This window comes from Ramularia collo-cygni (genome assembly GCF_900074925.1).
Source record: "Ramularia collo-cygni strain URUG2 genome assembly, contig: RCC_scaffold12, whole genome shotgun sequence".
Lineage (NCBI taxonomy): Eukaryota > Fungi > Ascomycota > Dothideomycetes > Mycosphaerellales > Mycosphaerellaceae > Ramularia > Ramularia collo-cygni.
In genome coordinates, this window is record NW_019716266.1 from 254,628 (window position 1) to 270,780 (window position 16,153).

General features: G+C 52.7%; 4 protein-coding genes; 2 read left to right on the forward strand and 2 right to left on the reverse strand.

Moving 5' to 3' along the window:
- Positions 1–2,836: 2,836 nt before the first annotated feature.
- On the reverse strand, positions 2,837–3,930 carry RCC_07618 (uncharacterized protein; the record flags this gene model as incomplete). XM_023772874.1 has 4 exons in its annotated part: positions 2,837–3,218; positions 3,266–3,416; positions 3,476–3,772; positions 3,825–3,930. 4 exons carry the CDS (start codon positions 3,928–3,930, stop codon positions 2,837–2,839), a joined length of 936 nt encoding a protein of 311 aa, XP_023628642.1.
- A 290-nt stretch (positions 3,931–4,220) lies between these two features.
- RCC_07619 (uncharacterized protein) lies at positions 4,221–6,677 on the forward strand (the record flags this gene model as incomplete). XM_023772875.1 has 2 exons in its annotated part: positions 4,221–5,942; positions 6,027–6,677. The coding sequence occupies 2 exons, from the start codon at positions 4,221–4,223 to the stop codon at positions 6,675–6,677; spliced, it is 2,373 nt and encodes a 790-aa protein (XP_023628643.1).
- A 1,176-nt stretch (positions 6,678–7,853) lies between these two features.
- On the forward strand, positions 7,854–8,615 carry RCC_07620 (uncharacterized protein; the record flags this gene model as incomplete). The annotated part of the gene is made up of 1 exon (XM_023772876.1): positions 7,854–8,615. The coding sequence occupies one exon, from the start codon at positions 7,854–7,856 to the stop codon at positions 8,613–8,615; it is 762 nt and encodes a 253-aa protein (XP_023628644.1).
- A 4,629-nt stretch (positions 8,616–13,244) lies between these two features.
- RCC_07621 (uncharacterized protein) lies at positions 13,245–14,282 on the reverse strand (the record flags this gene model as incomplete). The annotated part of the gene is made up of 1 exon (XM_023772877.1): positions 13,245–14,282. The coding sequence occupies one exon, from the start codon at positions 14,280–14,282 to the stop codon at positions 13,245–13,247; it is 1,038 nt and encodes a 345-aa protein (XP_023628645.1).
- Positions 14,283–16,153: the final 1,871 nt, after the last annotated feature.

Genomic DNA, 16,153 nt, shown 5'->3' on the forward strand with positions numbered 1-16,153 from the left:
GGAGAAGGAAAAGGAAGAAGCGCGTTTTCTTCTCAGTTTCTGAGGGCGGCAAACCCTGAAACTGTTGGACCGATGATCACCCGGATGACAAATGCATCATGTGAACAACACTTCAACAAGACAAGTGACGAGAAGAACACGGATGGAATTGAACGAAAAGAGGCAGATGCAGAGCTAGGTTGGTCATCTGCCATGGCCGGGATTACGACCAGGAACATCGAGTATCTTCACTAATCGTCCCCGGTGCCAAGACGCTGCAAAACTTTGGATACCCGACTCAGTGTGGAAGGGGGAACAGTTGACGTGGATGATACTTTGCTGGACTCGGTATGGCGGAGTGCATGATGAGTGCAAACGGAGAGCCCGACATCAACTTCAGCTGCGGCACAGGTCGCGTATACGAGAAGATGGCTCGCCCTTCCTGGATGTGGTTCGCGTCATGTGAATACATGGCCTGGTCAATGACGCGAAGCGATAGAATGTACCTCTCACGACCTCATTCCAAGCTTCTTAAGACTATAAATTGTAGAGAGCATGCGACTGAGGACGATCATATTTCCTCGGATGTAGCGACCGCGGCACTACTTCCCACTCTACCGGATATAGGACGGTAGTTACGATTGAAGAGGAAAAGTAAACCTGGATCGGAAGTCGTCGTCATTGAGCATGATCCCTTACTACCAATAAATAAAAAGAACAAAGAGGACGACGATCCGCACCGCGATCTGTTTTCCAGCGACGACGATATAGCGAGCGAGAAGGAGGCTGCAGGGTTTGTGGATGCACGACATAGTACTTGATAGCGCCCATCCCAGCGCTGTGATTGCGCTGTTCGACGAACACACTGAAGTCCGAGTGAGACATGCTGAAGGGCTTTTTGTGATGAACGAGGAGCTCTGCAGGATGCCGTCTACGCGTAATGGTCGTCGAAAGGCGATAACAGGCACCGCTGCGTCAACCGCCACTATGGTGGTTGTCTGTCAGTTGAGCAACATCCAGATCAGAAGGGCGACGACAGGGGGAAGGAAGAGCGGTTTCACTGAAACGGGGGCCGCAGTATACCCCGAGTGAAAACAGAGCCGAGTTTTAGGAGCCCGAATGTCTGCTTGGAATGGGGGCAAAAGTATACGATTCAAGGAACAAGAAGCATGATGCAGGAATATTACTACTGAACAGCAACTTTGTTGCTCATCTACGAACTTGATTGATCCCAGAGAAATTTCTCGCCCGATCGACCGATGCCATCTTATGCCGATGCTGTGTCCGGCAACACAGCCAGGAAGATGGAAGGCGACGCCAACAACACGACCAGATCTTCGCAACATAACGTATCACTCGCCAAAATCAAAACTCAACGCCAGCATGGGCGCATACATTTGGCAGCGGCAGCGATCGCTCAACCGGCCCAGCTGGGCGAAGGTGTCACCAAACGCAGAGTCAGCCATTGAAGCGAAGTGTTAACAATGATGCCAATTCATCATTCGTGAGCATGCAGCCTCTGAGGATCGACGCCATCGCGGCGAGTTCGATTCCGCCATTGCACGTCTTATTCACCCCGACTGACAACGCTGCGCAAGACGAGACTCTCCACGTGCGCAGTGGGCGTGGTAATCCACTGAACATGCCAGCTATGACCGGCTCATCGACTCGCTCCAACATGTCTCTCTCAGCCCACGGTTTGCTGATCATGCCCAGTCGTACTTCATCGCTCATCGTCCAGGCTACGGTTGCTTCCAGACTGGGATCCGACATGTTTCCTTCCACAGTGCCGCACTCGTTCGAGCTGGCCATGTGCTACCTGGAATACATCACCAGGACCACACCAGCCGTCTATTTCCGTTGTATATGCGTTGCATAATGAGAGTTGGAATGTCATCAACTTTMCATGTCACCTTGTTGCAAGTAGACGACGGAGTCTAAACTCTGGCCTCAATTACCGTTATTTTAAGACGTCGTCAGGAGTATGACACCTTGCATTGATTCGCGGTATGGAATAATCGCAAAGTGGAAACAAGGAAACGGAGACTCATCATCCAACGTAACATCCATCCCACCCGTGCTGCAGCTCGCGACCAGGTTGGAGGTGGAGCGGTGCAGACGGCGCTCTCGGTTACGACAAGACCATTGAACCGATGAAGACTACGGGATGGAACGGTCTGATGATACAGCAGCGACAATGAACGAGTATGCTCTTCGTACATTGACACACTCACCAATAAAGGAATGTGTACAATGGGCGGCGATGGACAAGACAGAGAAAATTGGCAAGCGCATCATGTAGCGGGACTGATTCGTGCGGAGCGAGAGGTCATGTCCCACAAGAGTCCATCAATAGGTAGGTAAATCACCAATGTTACGTCCAGGCAGGCGTGCCAGCCAGGTTTCAGGGCATGAATATCCAAGACCGAAGATTTCAGGCGAAGATTCTATCTATCGCGGCTGGATACGACGTCCGAACGCCAGACAATTTGGTCTAGGTAGCTGTACCACCGCCGCGCGTTGATACGGCAGCTTGATGGGTCAGTCATTGTCGCTCGCTGTGTCTACATAGCAACATCTGCGTTGAAGGGGATGTTGCGAAATAGTGTACCTGGCCAGCAGAGGACAAAATGGAAGGGGCAAGGGAATGCTGATGGAGCTTGATATGTCAAAGTCGGCGTTCATCGCAGACTGGAATTGCTGAGCACATTCGATGTCGACAAGATTTGAACTGAGCAGAGGAACTTGGCATGCTCCCTCGGATGATCGTTGCAGTGCTGTTTGATACTCTGTTCAGATCCGTCACATCCACATTTCAATTTCTTGTTCCTATATTTCCCTCGACGTCGACGCAATGCTATGCCGTCTCTGTCTGGCCAGGTAGCGAGACGCTCCCTGTGGACCTGAACTTGGAAAGCATCCACCCGTCCCAGTCGTCACCCTCACCCACATCCCAAATGGCGGCGTTATCATCCACATCCCTTCCACCCACCAGCGGCGACAAACAAATACCAAGGAACAACTTCATCGTGTATTCCGCGTCGTTTCCAGCGTTGTGAAGCAATGACATGTCGTAATCTTGACCAACCCACACTCCGAGTTCCTTTCCCAGTGATCGTGGCTCAGAGAGATGATACTTTGGCTTCGACTTCGGCCCAGTTACCTTGGATATGCTGAACGGTTCCCGCGAGCGGGCCAGTGAGAGGAATTGAGTTTCGATACAATCGATCACGTTGATCCTGCGGTTGTCAGCGTGTAATACCCAGCACACAGAACACATGCGTACTCTTTTGTCAAATCCAGACCCATGGCTTCCATCGCCACAACATCACTGCGGCCGCCATGAAAGACGAGGATGTACCGCCGGCCGTCCGTACCCTGCTTGATGGTGCGCACAACATCTCGACCGAGATCAGGCATGGAGACAAGCCTGCTTCCTGCGCAATATGCGGGTCAGCAATGTGGCCAWAGTTGATCACGACTTCATGCTGCAAACCTCCATGAGCAAAAGGTATCTTCCTTGCTTTCTTGTGCTTCGCTCCGGTCGTCTTTGTACCCTTTCTCCCAGTATAATATGGAACGTATCCCATGTGTTCGCGCACACGCACGTGGAATGTTTCCATATGGCCGGACCAGAGCTCCGGGTAGTTGGCAGAAGGTTCAATGATAAGGGGGTCTAGTCTCGAGATGCCGACCTCTGTGATGATGGTGGTCTGTTCCTTCATCTCCAAGTCAATGGCGATAAATATCGGTGGAGGGGCATCTGGTGCGTATGAGATGCACCCATCACCAGCTGTACCTCTGGAGTTAGCGAGATCCTCGCTCAAGGCAGCAAAGCTACTTACCGGGCACGTATTTCATGCATCGAGCGAGCATATGGGCGCTGCGCTTCACAGTTAGGAAGTTGCGATCGCTCAGAGGAGCAATCTCAACCTTTTTGGCGGACGACATGCAAGCAACAACTGAAACGGAGATGTCTGCTGGAGGACAGCAGATGGAAATGTGATGTCGGGTTGTGCGCCATGTATGGGAAGGTACCTAGTCGCTGCTCGAAACCGGGAGCATCCGCGCACTAGCGTGTCGCGGGGGAGCTCACGGGCACTGTTGTTTGCTTTTCTTTCATCTTCTTGCTTTGCTGCACCAACCGCTGAACTTGAACGTCGACTTCATCAGCATCACACTGTTCCTCACAGCGTGCATCTCCGTTATCATCTCTCTTCTACTCGACACTATCATCGCAAATGGCTGAGGTGGACGACCTGAGCGACGTCTTCGGCGAGAACTCCTTCACGAATGCCATCCCGCGTCCTGGCACCGCACGTGTCGCGAAGGAGCGGATGCGCAGCCAGCGCATTCCAGGCAGTGTCCCATGGCCGACCAGCATGAATGACACCATCCTCCGCAACGTCGAGGCCGCGCTCCCTCAGGCGCGCCCGTTTCAAGAGGAGATTCTCGAGAAGCTGAACATCAACAGCGGCAACTCCATTGTCGCCGCAGGCGACGAGAATGTTCTGATTCGCACCCCGAGCGACAACGGCGCTTCCCTCGCCGTCATCATCCACATGCTGCTCACGATCAAACCGATCGTCGACACCCTCCCTCCAATCACTGGCCGCATGGTCCACCCAACTCTGGCTATCGCCGTGACCGATACATGGGAAGCCGCTGACAGGCTGTTCGCGTGGGCGCGCGATTTTTTGTCAGGCACGAACATCTTCGTTGGTCTGTGGCACGGTAAATCGGACCGGTCTCGCGATGGCCCAGGCGACATCGACGCCCAGCACATCCTCATCACCACCGCTGGCATGTTTAAGACCAAATTCCAGCGCCAGGAGCTTGATACTCGCCAGCTCCGCATTGTGGCCATTCTTAATGGTGACCGTGTGCTCGGTGACGAGGGCCATCAAATCCCTTCACTTCACCGAGGCGGTGAGTTCAGTACATCCGGGGGCATAATTGCGCTCGATTGCAAGCATGATGATCACGTCAAGGACGGCATCCTCGCCGCCGTCAACCAGGCGAGAGACAAGAATTTGGATGTCCAGGTAATTGTCAAGGTCAGCCATGGCAGTCCATCCCAGAAGGTCGAGGAGGAGTTGCGGGCACTGATGGGCCTGGAGGACACTGCTGCCCCCCGCGAGCTCGTAGGTGGTTCTCGCACAGTCAACAACCGCCAAACCTTCATCAAGTACACATCCCACTCACCCAAGGAGGGTTCAACCAAGGAGCTCAATGCACTCCTGGACCGCATCTGCACATACATCAAGGAGACTTTCTTCACTGGCGATGCCGAGAAAGATGAAAACCCAGGCCGTTGCCTCATCGCCGTCAGCCGCGTCCACATGGTGGATACGATCCACTCTGCTCTCACCAAATTCTTGCAACAGGGGGATGGAGTCACGGAGGAGGATGCTACCAGCATGGTCGGCAAGTGGCACAGTGGTACAATCGACTCGGATGCTGCTGCTGCTGGCCTACAGTGGCGTGGTGGCAGTGGACTTGACAAGTTCAACGATCCCACATCTAACATGCTCTTCCTGGTGGCGACTCCCGCCATCGGCAGTATCAATCTGCCCACCGCCACCAAGATCCTTATTGCCAAAGTCCCAGACTCTATCCACGGTTCGGACAAGGCCGCGAGAACGATGATGCTAGATGCGACGATCGGACGCGACGGCGTCCCGTGCGACGTTACGATTCTCGTCGATAACAGGTGGGATCGCAATGTCATCGAAGAGATGGAGGCGCTTTACAAGGAACATGAAGTTATTCCGCCTTCGTCCCTCCAGCGCGGTCCACACCAGCAGCTTGCCCGCATGCCGCGTAAGGCTCCTCCCCCCAACACCAAGGCGGATCGCGAGGTCGTCAACAAGAAGAAGGCGCTTGACAAGGCAAAGGACGTTACCCCACCCTCGTCTCTCCAGCAGGCTCCACACCGGAAGCTTTCCCGCAAATCGCGTGAGGCTCCTCCCCCCGACACCGAGGCGGATCGCGAGGTCATCAACGAGAAGAAGGCGCTTGACAAGGCAAAGGACGTTACCNGTGAGGCTCCTCCCCCCGACACCGAGGCGGATCGCGAGGTCATCAACGAGAAGAAGGCGCTTGACAAGGCAAAGGACGTTACCCCACCCTCGTCTTCGCGCATGGCTACCCTGCTAGACGGAAATTGGGGTTTGCAGAAACCTCCACAACAGCAGATTGTTCTCGCCTCGCGCGAGCTCCCTCCAACCGACCCGGCAGATATTCCATCGTCGCCACCTGAGTCTGTGGGCCCTTCTACCCTTCAAGCCAACCGCAACGTCATCGCAACCATTCCCGAGGTCATTGCAGAGACCGTCCACGGAGGCGTTGAGGACTTCATTCGCACAACTGACGTCGCGGGAGTCCCATTTACGGTATCAATCGTGTCGACCGAGAAGCTCTACCTGGCTGGCAACTTCTTGAATGCAGGTCAGGCGTGGGAGCCCGTGTTGATGGAGCAGGAGTTCGGTGATACGGCGGGCGAGACCAAGTCCACCAAGGCGCTCGTTGAGCCTCCAGGCACGTATCAGTTCAAGTTCGTGACGGAGGGTGGCGTTTGGTTCGTCAACCCGAGCGAGCCCGTGGTGGTTGACGATGTCGGCAACGAGAACAATCAGGTCGTGGTCTCGGTCAAGGACGAGTACATGATGAGCGGCGGGCTTGGCGAGCAGGTGTAGCGATAGCGTGTTCTGACTCTCAGCAGATCCGGTAATGGGATCGAGATAGAAGGCAAGCGAATTTGCGCGGGCAGAGGTGCAAGGTGTGAATTAGGTCATCGCCAAGAGGCGCTCCGAAGAAATAGTTCACCAATCAAAATGACGAAGATGTTAAATGGAACCTCACCTCTCGAACTTCTGCCAGCGAGACAATTATTGTATTGCTAATGCCTCTTCACTGAGTCGTTGAATTATGATGGCATAAAATAAACCCTTTGCTATCGAGCGTCACTTTGATTATCTCGGCAACTAATGTGATCTCTGGTGTCGCTGCATATCACTCTCGGATGCACTCCGTCGCATTATCGACTCAATTGTCATCGCTTTCCGGGGAAGTATTGAGATCAGGCTGAGGTGGGTTGACACGGAATGAGCTGTCAGAGCAGGGACTGAAGTACGAGATATAGCTGCGCTCCGAAATCTGCTATGACTTACTTACACCTGGTAAACTGCAAAAGATGCGACCGGACGAAGGTGGGGCTGTTGCTCGACAAGCTGCATGGTGCATATTGAGATAGCCACCAGAACCATTTCAATGGAAGATTGGGTGGCAATCTTCCATTGTAATGGCTTTGTCTTGTCAAGTAGAACGACAAATGAAGATGAAAGCTCTCCACAACAATGCTCATTTTGGTGGTCGTGGCTCCCCGTCCGCGGGCGCGGTCAAAGTCATTGCTCGGGCCGGCAAGCCCGAACAATTTACATTCTCCATGGCCCTCGCACGTAAATTTGCCAAGCGAGTAACACAGCCCACTTGCTCGCGAATGATGGCAGTTAGACGCCTTCTCGAAACCACTRCACATTGGAAGTCGACATCATACAAKTGCGCGGCTCGACGAGCCACCACCCGCGGAGAAGCGTCCAGCCCCGTCCTCGAATGCGTCAAATGCAGCAAATCTCTGCAATCTACACATACCTTCGAATCTTTGAATCGGCATATGGCCAAACGGGCAATAGTATAGATAAGCGGCCAGATACGGAGCGAACACCAGAGGAAAATGGGGCAAAGTACAAGCGCGCAATACAGCAGTTCGTTATTCAACATCTCTGACGCTACCTTAGTATGCGAGTAGTCGATGGTCGGCTTCGAACGCGCAACAAGAGTTACCGGACTGACTTCTGAACACCCCAGTCATCATGCTTGTGGTTAACAGATCTTTGGCCAAGACGATACAAGTGCTCGGCGACTGCAAGAACAGCTTCCCGTATCCACTTCTGACCACTCCAGCCGTTCTGCTCATGAACAAGAAATGTTCCGCTGATACGATGGAAGTGCCGGACGACTGCAAGCACGTCCTGAGGTTCGACATCCCCGGCGCCCACGACATTAAGCCGGTAGAGACTCCAAAGCTCTGCAGAGTCGTCGACCGCGAGACTCTCAAGTCTATCCACCCCGTCAACATCAAGATGCAGTCCCAAGACTGGATTGAGTCGCTCGATCGTCACTTCATCATCGGCCGTGAGACTCTCAAGTCTATCCGCACCGTCAACATCAAGATGCAGTCACAAGACTGGATGGAGTCGCTCGATCGTCACCTCATCAGTGCGTTTACATCTCGTTGCAGCAGCATCAAGATGCAGTCCCAAGACTGGATGGAGTCNATGGAGTCGCTCGATCGTCACCTCATCAGTGCGTTTACATCTCGTTGCAGCAGCATCAAGATGCAGTCCCAAGACTGGATGGAGTCGCTCGATCGCCACCTCATCAGTGCGTTCACATCTCGTTCCAGCAAGCTTGAGTCATTCGAGCTCATCTTTCTGGAAGATCAGACTGACCACCAATGGCCACAGTACTCAGACAACTACATTCTCCACCACTTCTTTGGCACTCTCCCGCCACACTTCACCGACTCTCTCACTTCCGCCATGACCACCCACGACGAGAATGTCCGAACGTAACGGAGCCAACGATGGTCGTTAAGTTCTGAAATTCCCATATCCTGCCTGTGCGGACATCGATGCTTGCGAGGACCGTTGGCATCATGCAGTGCATTCGATCGGATACATTCCATGGCTGTTACTGTAGCCTCGTCTTCGGGGTCTTCGCTAGCTCGGCTGCTAGCTTCTAGTCCACCGCTTGGTCGGGAGCAGGGCCAGGCTCTAGTCAAGCAGTATGATGGTCACGCTGTAAGAGCACACTCGAAGAACAACAGTTTTGTGGTACTCGGCGAGGATGCTGGACCAAAGAAGCTGGAGACTATCAAGAAACTCCGCGTTCATGTCACTATTGAGGAGGGATTGTTCGCGCTGATCAGTAAGCTTCCGGCTAAAGGTAGTGACGGTGTAGGTAGCTGCAGAGAGGCAGGCGAAGAAAGAGGGGGAGATTCGTGTGGTAGCAGCAGCGATTGATACATACAAAAGCGGCCGCTGCTACTAAATCGAAACTAATCAACCACGACAGCGAAAACATCGTCAGCTCATCAACAAGCTAAGGCAAAGGCGGCTGCAGATGCGCCAGACTCTCGACTGTGGACTGTTTGCTATGCAACGCAATCTCCGAGCCAAAGATTCGTGCGCTAATCACTCGCCTTTTCAGTGGGATCTCTTTCTTCTGGTGTAATGTGGGCCTCGAGTGACAGTCTTGACTTGGGACTGGGGACTCTGGTGGCACAGACGCAGACTCCCACTACGGCCAAGATGAAGTCCGGCCTTGTAGCCAAAGTGGAGCTAGAACAGAGTGGAAGGRGCCGAATGATGATACATGCGAACACTCCGTCATGCTCGCCGCCTTTGATCTAGTGGGTGCAGTGGTCATTTGATAATGCAGACGGAACCGCTGTCGTATCTCGCCGTTGCACATTGTCAGACGACTCGGGGCCACAGACCTCGTGGAAAGTATCGTGCTGCCCTATTTTCCTTGACTTTGTGCTTTATCAGAAGACCCAACGCGTGTTTCAGCTCTCCATACCCGACTAAGCCAGAGGACGCTGATTACAACCCCCAACGCGACAAGGGCTCTTGGAACCCAGTTCCAGGCACCGTCGTCGACCAATTACCCACAAGATCCTGCGCGAGTTCTACCTCCAGGCCCATCAAGGCCTCCAAGGAACCGCACGTCCAGCCCACTACGTGGTTATCAAGGACGACATTTCCTTCGAGGCTGATCAGATGGAGCAGTTCACGCATCACTTGTGCTACCGCTTCAACCGCGCCACTAAGGCTGTTTCGACGCACCTTTCCAGCCAGGTGACTGCCGGTGGTGGAGTTAACAAAACCTCATGATTCGGCTCGAACTTGACATGGACACAGAATAGCGCAAAGGATGGATCTTCAAATTTGCTACTCGAAAGGATGTGTCTGCGGTGGTGCTGCTCCAACATCTTCCTCCAGTTCTCTCACTCCGACCGCTTTAGGGTTAGGGTAGGACCTACCCTTGCATGTAGATGCATGAGTCTGCTCGGTGATATTTCAGAAGGAACGATTGTGCTTTTGGACGGAAGCTAATAGTGGACGGACGCTGTTGTATCTTGACGCGATGCATGGCTTCGGTGACGGGTTGGTGTCAATCCGAGTCGGATCGCTTTACTGGAGTTCAATGTTAGGGTTAGGGTTGATGTAGTGAGCGCTGATGCTCCCGCCGATATCTAGGTGGTGAGCAACTTGCCGGACATTTTTGTAGGTAGATACATTAAGTATATTATCAAAGAGCCACCAAGAAGCTGTCGCCTAGATAATGGAGCGATCTGCTGCTTGTACGGCCTGTTCTGATTCTGCTAACGTTGAATTCATACCAGGGCTTTGCACGCGAAGCGACCTGGAACGACACATTGACAACCTGAAGAGGGAAAAGACTACTGCTCGGTCACCATTATGAAGATCGCTTTGCAAAGTGCTATCAGAAAGCGCGAAGTAACATATCTGAAATCGGAAACAGCAGCATGCCTCATTCAAGCGGCCAGCCCGTACACAGATTCGCATCCCCGTTCCCGCCCAGGCGGCGCAATCGTAAAGCAGCCGCAAGAAAGAGGGCGGAACATCAAACGTGGCGCGCGGCGGTCCGAAGACGAAAATATCAAAGAAGTCTCAGCCGGAACAGGATCGGCAGAGTACTGGCGAGCAAAGGTTTATACCGTAAAAGAGTCAAAGGGTATTCTTGTGTTGACGACCGCCGCGCTTAACACAACGCTTGCCATAGTGCCTCTGACATGACTACCCGTCATACCCAAGCGCCCGTACCTGGTCCACAAGGTAAAGTATCATCGGCGCACATGAGTAGGCCAGACACCATCACTACCTCATCAACCCGGCCGAAAGACAACTTGAGCCAAGCCAACTCGACTTTACCATCCAACCACAAGCCAGCTGAAGAATCTCTTATCGCCGGCCGACATGTATAGTATCGGGTATCAAGGTTAACGAAAATGACGCCCGTCATTGAATGCGGGGAGCATACGTGTGGACGCTTACCATCGATAGCATGACTCAATTGAGTGAGGAAGAAGTCCCGACCTCCACCCCATTCCAACATAGTAATGTAATCAAGCAGCGCTAAAACCGCAACATTGATTCCGGTTGTGTGAAGGGTCTTGGAGCACGCAATGAAGCATATGGCATCAGTCGAACACTGGAAGCCTGGCGTGGAGTGCGGCATCCGAAGATGGTCCAGCCACGAGGAAGGAAAGCGCTGCTGAACATGGAATAAAATCTAGGTCTCGCATGGCGAGGCAGCGAGATCGACGACGGGAGCTGGATAATGGACAACGAAGATCAAGGTGATTGTTGTGGAGGAGTGCTCCATTGGTGCAGCCTGTTTGGCAACAACAAAAAAGGATGGGTGAACGAGGAATAGTCCAAAACGCGGACACTCACACTGAGAAGAGTTAATGCCATGTATGGAAAGTTCAGAAACTGGGATGCATTGGTGATAGCGATTGTCATCGAGGGATGGCARAATGGACCAAGACTCCACAAGGCAATATCCACCAATGTGCCCGGATCCTCCTGTCACTTTGTAGCCACCAGCAGCATTGACGCACACATGACACATCCACGGGGACCAACAACCGCAGCCCATAGCAACAGTCAGCTGGCCTCTGCCGAAGAGTCCTAGGCTTGAGAGCTTGACTGCTGATGGCGCCTTGAAGGCTCATCGAAGTCCGCCGGATTAATGGAGGGCTTTGGGCCTTCGGACGCTACATGGGAACGCTCTTCGCTTGGATGTGGCACAGTCATTAGTCTCTTTCTCTCAAGCAGGAGCTGTCACCAAATCTATAGCTGAAGCCACAGCTGGACTTTACCACGTCGATGCATCTAGTACTATATTGTCATGCGAGGGTGTAGCTGACATGTCGACAGCGTTCTTTTGATCTCTCATATCTCTGCTCTCTCCGCTATGGCGACAGGCAACTGGTAGTCATGGTCGATCACCAATGGACACACTGGGGGATACGCCACAGCTTTGAGAGTACAGCAGTTGAGCCGGGGGTTGTCGTGTCTCGTCGATTTCAATGGCGACGATGGTGAATCTCCAGCTGGTTTGGAACTTGCTCTATCAGGCTACTACGAGGTGGCGGTCGCTCACCTGGATAGTATCACACGAAGTGCACTGTTCGAATGCAAAACAGCCGACGTTATCTCTCCCTTCGATTCCTTTTCACTTGACTATACTGGTGCTGTCGACAGCCGAGCCTGGAGTCTGTGAAGCATCCAGCAAACGATATGTACTGCCTCGAAAAGAATGAACTCATGTTTCGATGTTGATTTTCGACGTAGCAAGCTCATCGGCCATTTCCACTATCCGAAAATTGTCCATTTCCAGAATCACAGGATCCGCTCGTAATGGCCGTATGGCACTTCAGTCTTTTCCTGGAGCACAACATCGCAGCCGGCAGTGGTCGTAGCAGCATCCACCAGGGTTTACAGAGCCCGAGCCGTGTCGACTGAGCTTACATCGAGTGGAAAGTGCAGTAATCGATTCTGGTGGGAGAAAGCGAAGAAGAACTGGACAAGTATCGAAATGTGTCCAAACACGTGGCCGAAGGACGTGGTGTCTCAGCATCCGTGTCCTATTCTCTGGCCTGATTGACGACAGTAGCCTCTAGCTCCGAGGCCTTTTCCTCAACAATCTCCTACTTGATGGTGTTTGTGATCTCGACAGCTTTGGAATGGGCGACTTTTCTCMAGGTACTTCCTCAGCGGCCTTCTCGGTCACCAGAGTATCCTCCTTGGCTTCGACCATGTCGTCGCCACTGTATGCGTTTTTCGCCCCTTGACCAATCGCACGAGAATGCAAGATGTTGTACTGCAACTACAACAKAGACTCGCAGCACATCAAAGCTGGCAGACTGAGGGATACGAACTAAATTCACAAGATCCGAATYCGGACAACGCCGCGCAACGTGTGGCTGAAAGGATGTTTCAACTGAGCCCACGCCCTTCCGAGAGAGGAATGTTTGGAATGGATTCGTTGTTGTAACTGAACTTCCATGGACCCATGTCCAGCTATGTTTGTGGAAACACGAACCTTTCCTCGGAGGTTCCTACCACTGGAGAGGAAGTGCAGCTAACTTACGTCTGACAGCGACCATTTCAATCGTAGATGTCAAACTCGATGTCTTCGAAGTCGCGATCTTCCAGATCATATTCCCACTCGCCTTCCGCATCGTACACTCCACCCATTCCATCGGTTCCATCATCATCGCCGTCAGCTTCATCATCCTCGCCGTCAGTCTCATCATCCTCGCCGCCAGCCTCACCGCTTCCACCCTTCTTCGCGTGGTCTTCGCCGTCGTCCTCACCACTTCCACCTTTCTTCGCGTCGTCTCCGCCGTCTCCCCCCTCTTCTCCACCGTCGCCGGCCGCTCCGCTATCCTCAATGGTTTCATCTCTATCGGGCTCATCGCCTTGCTCGCTGCCACCGCGGTCCGTCTCCGCCTCGTGCGCTCCCGCATCTCCACTTGCTTCTGCAGTCTCGATGTCTTCCAGGTGCCTATCGTTCATCACACGATCCACCTCAGCCCGCTCCAAGGCATACACTCGAGAGATGTCCTCCTGGCTCATCTCATCCGGCCACTGGACCTCCCACTTGAATCCACCATATCTCTTTGCGACGTACTTCGCCTCGTTCCCAAAGATCTCCCCATGCACCCGTACGAACAGGTTCTTGGCATTCGCCACTGGAAGACCAGCCAACACTGTTAGACTCGCTCTGGCGCACCTAGCAATGATTTGGGGGGGTAAAGACACCGCTCCCGGATTCAGCAGAATTACAGTGGGGAGATACGCGCGGTGAGCGTGGCCGAGCATGCACAGCCAGTTCGCGTGGGGCTGGGCATCAATGGATTTGATATACTCGAACCAGAACTGCATTCCTTCGCCATAATAGCTCCGAGCGTACATCTCGCGGGTGGCGTGATCGACGTGCAACAGCTTGGGATCGTAGTGAGAGGAATTGGCTGGGAGCTCCGCGGAGTAGTGTATGTTTGGCGCAGTAAAGTAGACAACGCCAGGCTTGGCGGTGAAGACCTCATTCTTGATCTGGTCGTAGAGCTCTTGTGGCATCTTTGCGACCGCGGCGCGAAGGTCGGAGAGGGAGAGGGCGGACATGGCGGTGACAGCTGATTCCATTCTGATTTTTTGGAAGCGAAATCGACGACGAAGGTCGCGTTGGTGGCCAAAAGTGARGTCGCGTCGCGAAACTTCAGCCAAGAGGACGAGTCGGGAATTTCGCGCGTGGGTGGAGTGATGCTTGGTGATGCTTGTGTCGTAATGCGAATGTCGCCGTGATGAGCAAATGTACGTGAGGCAGACTACGAAGCGGTAGTTTGTGTTTTTGCGAGATCAAATCTTCCGGAGCATGTGAGGAGATGTTTGAGCAACTCCTGAAAGCAGGGTCCAACTCGATTTGTTTGCTTCCGGCCCGGTTATACTTGCGGGAGAAATACGTTTGAGCAAGACGTAGAACATGGCCGCGCTTGCAAAACCAATCGACATCGAATACTTATGATCATCACCATAGAAGTCGCTCATCCTGGATGGCATACATCCAGGAGATCCGATTACATGGCTGCAGAACCAACTTGCTGCTTGCAGCATCAGATAGCAGGCGTACCTTGGGCCGTTCATTTGCTCCTCTTTTACACGCGCCCACCGATCTTGGGGATCAGCCTGTGAGGCAGGATCAATTCAGATCGTGGATCATGGCTACAAGCATGAAAATATTGGCACTTGTCTCGCCATCAGGGGTACAGCAAGGGGTTCTCTTCCGACTCGAGGAAGGTGTTCTTGACACTCATCTAAACGGGTGAACTTGATTCTATGATGGTTGCTGATTGAGTTGGTAATGTATCGGTCAAGTATATACACTGACAGGAAGATGTGATTTCAGCGTCGATCTTCCTCAGCTTTCGGTTTCCTTTKTCTACTACTTCTGTCTTCGGTGACCATTCCACTCTGTTACATCTGCGACGGCTTACGAAAGGAAAAGACGAAAGGAAAAAGACAGAGACAAGACTCGACAATCTTCGTCTTAATGCAATCGCAGTGCAACGACAAAAGCCAGACCAATAGCCGTCCAGACTGGAGTTGTACGCGAAAACTCGATGATCTGATCCTTCTCAGGGCCCGCTACGGCAATCCTCACGAATGACCAGGATGGTGCAGGGGAACACTTCTCGAAGAGATAGACGAAGGAAACCAAGCCCATGTAATAGAGATGCCGGAAATACAGCGCCACCACATGCGACACCGGCTTAATGTCATCTCAAGAAGGGACGATCAGATACCCGTATATTGGTAGACTTTGGTAGCCAGCTGGATCATCCCCCCGTTCCTTGACATACTAGTGTTGCTACGTCGACTCGATGTCTGGCTTCCTGAGTGGTGGCTTGGAGAGCTTAAGCATGCCCGTCCTGAGCCAACTCTTTCTATACGGTGCTTCGAGGGGAAAAACATCATCTGGTTCGAGACAGCTGCAAGTTCTGCAACGGGGGAGCTTGGTGTTCGTCCATCTCAGTGCGTGAACGTCAGCGGTACCTCGTAAAAAAAAAAAAAAAAATCGGATCAAAGTTGAGGTGCATTTGTTTTTATCTGCCGTCGGTGAGAAACTCTTCTATCGTAGTGAACACCCGGTAAAAGTCGCATCCATCGTTTTCTGTGGTATTGTCAGACTGATGCATGACAGATCTTGAGGTAATTCGCCATCTTCGCCTTTCGTAGCTTCAGTTTGTGGAATCTTTCGTCTGCTTATTGCTTTCTCCTCTGACTTTGATTTGCCTACACCTTCTCTCTTCCTTTTCTCGACTTTTATCATGACTTTGTGCCGCTTCCCGGTTTGCTCGACGAAGTCTCGTACGAAAGCCAGGACTGCGTAGCGGAGTGGACGGCACAGTATTGCGTCTCATCCCACTTATAGAATTTGATGAATCGATGGCTTGCCGAAGACGGTGTCTTACGGCGGCGAGATTGAGCAATGTGTGAACAGTATTTAGAGAGGCAGA